Here is a 5,974-nt window from a genome sequence, read left to right on the forward strand (position 1 = left end):
TGTTGCAGACCCGTTGACTAAGCCTCTCTCACGAGCAAAACATGATCAGCACCAAGACTCCATGGGTGTTAGAATCATTACTGTGTAATCTAGATTATTGGCTCTAGTGCAAGTGGGAGACTGGAGGAAATATGCCCGAGAGGCAATAATAAAGTTGTTATTTATAGTTCCTTATATCATGATAAATGTTTATTATTCATGCTAGAATTGTATTAACCGGAAACTTAGTACATGTGTGAATACATAGACAAACAGAGTGTCACTAGTATGCCTCTACTTAACTAGCTCGTTGATTCAAAGATGGTTAAGTTTCCTAGCCATGGGCATGAGTTGTCATTTTATTAACGGGGTCACATCATTAGAGAATGATGTGATTGACTTGACCCATTCCGTTAGCTTAGCACTTGATCGTTTACTATATTGCTATTGCTTTCTTCATGACTTATACATGTTCCTATGACTATGAGATTATGCAACTCCCGAATACCGGAGGAACACTTTGTGTGCTACCAAACGTCACAACGTAACTGGGTGATTATAAAGGTGCTCTACAGATGTCTCCGATGGTACTTGTTGAGTTGGCATAGATCAAGATTAGGATTTGTCACTCCGATTGTCGGAGAGGTATCTCTGGGCCCTCTCGGTAATGCACATCACTATAAGCCTTGCAAGCAATGTGACTAATGAGTTAGTTGCAGGATGATGCATTATGGAACAAGTAAATAGACTTGCCGGTAACGAGATTGAACTAGGTATTGAGATACCGATGATCGAACCTCGGGCAAGTAACATATCGATGACAAAGGGAACAACGTATGTTGTTATGCGGTTTAACCGATAAAGATCTTCGTAGAATATGTAGGAGCCAATATGAACATCCAGGTTCTGCTATTGGTTATTGACCGGAGACGTGTCTCGGTCATGTTTACATAGTTCTCGAATCCGTAGGGTCCGCACTCTTAACGTTCTGTGACGATCGGTATTATGAGTTTATGTGTTTTGATGTACCGAAGATAGTTCGTAGTCCCGGATGTGATCACGGACATGACGAGGAGTCTTGAAATGGTCGAGACATAAAGATTGATATATTGGACGACTATATTCGGACACCGGATGAGTTCCGGGGTTCACCGGATATTTATCGGAGTGCCGGGGGGTTATCGGAACCCCCGGGGGAACTAATGGGCCAACATGGGCCTTGTGAGAGAGCGAGGAGGGGGCCTAGGGCTCGCCCCACGCCCCCTTGGGAGTCCGAATTGGACAAGGAGGGGGCGGCACCCCTCTTTCATTCCTCTGTCCCTCTTCTTCCTCCCCCTTCCCCCTTCCTAGTTGGACTAGGAAAAGGGGAGTCCTACTCCTACTACGAGGAGGACTCCCCCTCTCCTTGGTGCGCCCCAAGGCCGACCGGCCTGCCCCCTTGCTCCTTTATATACGGGGGCAGGGGCACCCTAGAACACACAAGTTGATTGTTTCCAGCCGTGTGCGGTGCCCCCCTCCACCATAATCCACCTCGGTCATATCGTCGTAGTGCTTAGGCGAAGCCCTGCGCCGGTAGCTTCATCATCACGCCGTCATGCTGACGAAGCTCTCCTTGGCACTCTGCTGGATCGTGAGTTCGTGGGACGTCACCGAGCTGAACATGTGCAGATCGCGGAGGTGTCGTACTTTCGGTACTAGGATCGATCGATCGTGAAGACGTACGACTACATCAACCGCGTTGTCATAACGCTTCCGCTTACGGTCTACGAGGGTACGAGACAACACTCTCCCCTCCCGTTGCTATGCATCACCATGATCTTGCGTGTGCGTAGGAATTTTTTTGAAATTACTGCGTTCCCCAACACGGGGTACTCGAGCATGGAGGATGAGTTGTTGCGCGATGTGTGGTTAGCCGTATCCGTGCATTTCGTAGGCTGGAGCAGAAGGGGGCTCTTCTGGCAGCACGTGCATGATCCGTTTCACGCGTGAAAGCACATTGCACCCTACGGCATGCACATCATCCACGAACGCAATTAATGTGAAGTCATTAGCGTATCGATGGTACACCATCCAGACCACCGTCGCCAAGTTTTGTAAAGCGGTTGATCGGCTGGAGCAATGTAGCCATTGCGCACGGTAGCCATGAAGATCGTGAGTTTTGCTTCTTGCTGAACTTGTTGATTGGTTCATTCATTCACTCATTGCTCTACATATTGTGTAGCATGTACGCATTGCCGCGATGTACAAGTTAGAGGGCAGACCATTTATGCATACACATTATTGGATGAAGCTCAAGGGGCAGTATGTGTGGGATGACATGATCCGTTCATGAAAAACTTGTTAAACATCTGGTTAATCTCGTTGAATTTGAACTATCTCTCGTTGAACTTGAACTATTGTTGTACTAGATTTATTTGCATGCTATATATGGACGATTTGTGCTATTTTATATCCAAACTTTGATGAATTCCGTCGTGTTCGATGAATTTACAAGATCCTCTTTGATTCAAAGGATCTTCATATATAGGAAATTTGCAAGATCAAAATTCATAAGCAAGGAAAGAAAACAAATGAAAACCCATGTACTTCTATGTATTCAATTGCCAGCATTCTTGGGGTCCTATATGTCACTTGTACAACTAAAGCTCAATCATGTCTCATATTTAGCATACATGCACAGAACAGATAGCCCCTCCAAAGGCACTTTTTACTGCCCATCTGCTCTGCTAGCTAGATGATCCTCTTGATCCCAACAGCACAAATACAAAACAAAATAAGCTTGTCTCTCTCTTGTTCCTCTTCCTCCTGATCTATCTACCCTAAACTCGCAGTACTACTACTTGACAAGAGCATGCAGTGCGCCATCCTGCTGCTGCATGCTAGCAGCTAGCTAGCCCTCAAAGGCTAAGTAAGCATGCATGCATGCACCTGTAGGACCTCTAGCTGGCCACCTCTTGTGCTTGTGCATACCCTTCTCAACTAAATACCCAGCCAGGCTTTGTAAGAGGTGCCCTTGTCTTTATTACTCCTCTCTCTCTCTCTCTCTCTCTCCTTCCTCAAGCTGTATGCATGCCCTACAAAGCTAGCCACAGGATGAGAGTGGGAGAGAGAACGATGGATGCAAGCAAAGGACATACTACTAGGCCTAGCTATTACCTATATACATGAGTGCAGATGCGTGTGCATGTGTGATGTTTTGTGTGTTTGCTTGCACAAGATCTATGGAGAGAGAGGCGTGGCTTACTCCATTAATGATTCATGCAGGGGGAGTCGTCGTCTCAGCGTATATGTTGCTGGTTGCAAATAGATACACAGTGGAGTGTTAAGTGTAGTGGTTTTGTGGGGCTTCCTTTCCTGCCTAGTGTGGTGCATAGTGACCTATATACATACACCCTCAAACACAGAGATCAGATTCACACATGCAATGCAATGCAGACTCCCTCTCTCTCTCTCTCTCTCTCTCTCTCTCTCTCTCTCTCTCTCTCTCTCTCTCTAGGAGATGAAGAAGAGGCAAAGAGAGAGAAAGGATAGCAACACTGCTACAGCTTCGCTTTGGATTGCAATCGTCACAGAATCCAAGAATCACATTTGCTTCTTTCGCGCACACAGCATCCTGAGAGAGGGATCTAGAGGAGGAGAGCGGTGTATGTAGATGTACTAGCATTGTAGGTGTGTGTGAATGTGTGTGACAGGAGAGAGAAAGGGGCGGCCGTGTGCAGAGGTGAACTGATAGAGAACTTTCAGGCTTCTCTCTCTCTCTCTCCACCTAAACCTCTAGTGCACTCTATCTCTACACACCCCAAACCAACACTTTAAGACAGCCTTTCCTCCCCAATGCATTTCATGTCCCCAAACTGCAGTGTCTTTTTGCTTTTGTGTCATGGTACTAAATCATCAATAATACTAGTGCTACTCTCTCTCTCCCTCTCTCTCTCTCTGTCTCTCTGTCTCTCTCTGCACAGTACACACACTCCACACCACTGATGATGTACTGAACACACCACCCCCACCATCACCCGATATATATCCCCTCCCTTTTCCTTTCTCCTCCGGCCGGCCCCTTCCAAAATCTCCATTGCATCATAGAGTGTTCAGTTGTTGCTGTTTCTTCACCTCTCACACCACTGCTCTCTCTGCTCCTGCTCCACCATGTAAGAAGAAGCCTCTACAAGCGCGGCCAACTACCCTCTCATCACTTTCCCTTCTGAAACACTATTCTCCTTGCTGTCTCTTGTTTATTCATCCTCTTCTCTCTTCTGCAGTTCACAACGAACTAGTTGCATATTAGTACACTTTTTCTATCATAAGCTCCTGTTGCCAAACAAGAATGAGTGGATCTCCATGAGCAGCTTGTTTTTTGTGGTGCCACACATTTTTTTGTTCTTATTGGTACTTTAATTGATAGTTTGGTGCAGCCAGTACCACTACTTGTCTGTTGCATCCGAGTTCCTGTAGTGCTTATCATTGTATGAATCTCCATGAACTAATCGATGTTTTCAACTCACAAAGGAGGCAACAAGGGAGCCCCTTGGACTTGAACAATCTGCCGGAGGAGTACGGCAAGCAAGCCGTGGAGAGCTCAACGACCACTGCCGCATCCAGCGCCGCCGCCCCCGCCGACGCAACCAGTAAGAAACTCCAAAGATCAACTATTTCATTCGATTTGAAGATGGACTTGCATAGAGGTACTAACATGTACTTGCAAATGTGTTTCATCAGGGACAAAGAAGAAGAGCATCGGAGGGAAGGATGAGGCCGGCAAGGTGTACCAGTGCAGGTTCTGCTCCCTCAAGTTCGGCAAATCCCAAGCCCTGGGCGGCCACATGAACCGCCATCGCCAAGGCAAGCATCATCTGACAGATCACAACCCTAGCTAGCTGTTACTACTTTCTCTTCCATGCAAAGCTGGTAATCTTACTTTCCTTGGCTCAGAGAGGGAGACCGAGACCCTCAACCGCGCCCGGCAGCTCGTCTTCGGCAACGACACCCTCTCCGCCGTCGGCGCACAGTTGAGGTGCACTGCCTACCATGGCCGGCCGTCTCGATTCTTGAAGAGATTAGGGTTTTTCCATGGCCACCACTGAACTTCTTTCTCTTCTGCAGTTTCAGGGATGTGAACATGGGAGGCAGTGCTCCATCGGTCATGCTGGGAGGAGGATTCAGGGGAGGCCTCACCGGCAGCGGCGGCGGGGTCGTCGGAGACCCGAGCCACCACCCGTTCCGGCCGGTGCACCCGCGGGTGTCGCCGCAGACGCCGCCGTCGTACCATTACCTCTACAGCACGACGCCGTCCGCGTTGAACCCCATGAGCTACCCGGCGACGTACCCTGCCCCTCCCCGCCAGCAGCCGCCCTCCGTCGGCGACTACGTCATCGGCCACGCCGTTTCCCCCGGCGACGCAATGATACAGCAGCAGCAGCGCCGCGCTGCCGGCTTCTCCTCCTGCTTCGGCGCTCCACTCGCCGCGCCACCGTCGACGGCGCCGGCGAACCTGCAGGAAGACCACAACTACAGCTTCGGGTGCGGCGGCCACACCAGAAATGTCAATGCCTCCTCCTGAGTTGATCGATGCAGCTAATTAAGCTATTTAGTGTAAAGAGCCAAGAAATTATCTTAAGAATTTAAGATAGGCTGTTAAGTTTTTGGATATCTCTCAATGAGAGGGAACTGTCTCAGAAGTTTGATTTGCCTTGAAATTCTAGTAGGTAAGCAGTACTGAATATGTTTGCGCTTAATTTGTGACTAATCTATTAATATCGGTTTTTGATTTGTGTGCTCATTTTGGTTTTATGGACTTGCCCCAGTTGATGTTTTTCATTCTACTGTAAAATGTTTGAGAAATTGGGTATTGTTATTATTTTTAATTTAGAAATAAAAAAATTATTCATGAAGGCTCAGTTAAAACAGGTTACACGAAATTGAGTATAAAATAGTTCGGTGAGCATATTTATGTGAAACTAAAGATTCAATACTGTTACATTAGTTGATTTTCTTA

At 47.5% G+C, this 5,974-nt stretch overlaps 1 protein-coding gene across 1 annotated transcript; it reads left to right on the forward strand.

Annotated features, from left to right (window-relative positions):
- The first annotated feature begins 3,928 nt into the window (after positions 1-3,928).
- LOC123073778 (zinc finger protein STAMENLESS 1) lies at positions 3,929-5,764 on the forward strand. Its single transcript, XM_044496814.1, has 5 exons — positions 3,929-4,130; positions 4,489-4,607; positions 4,699-4,821; positions 4,912-4,993; positions 5,083-5,764. Coding segments are annotated over exons 1-5 (783 nt in total). The 5' UTR covers positions 3,929-4,128; the 3' UTR covers positions 5,540-5,764.
- Positions 5,765-5,974: the final 210 nt, after the last annotated feature.

This window comes from Triticum aestivum, chromosome 3D (assembly GCF_018294505.1).
Source record: "Triticum aestivum cultivar Chinese Spring chromosome 3D, IWGSC CS RefSeq v2.1, whole genome shotgun sequence".
Taxonomy (NCBI): domain Eukaryota; kingdom Viridiplantae; phylum Streptophyta; class Magnoliopsida; order Poales; family Poaceae; genus Triticum; species Triticum aestivum.

Excerpts from the sequence above, each read along its gene's own strand:
- LOC123073778 (XM_044496814.1), top strand. Across the intron at positions 4,608-4,698 it reads CGCCCCCGCCGACGCAACCA|GGACAAAGAAGAAGAGCATC; the intron begins GTAAGAAACTCC and ends GTGTTTCATCAG. Across the intron at positions 4,822-4,911 it reads CATGAACCGCCATCGCCAAG|AGAGGGAGACCGAGACCCTC; the intron begins GCAAGCATCATC and ends TCCTTGGCTCAG.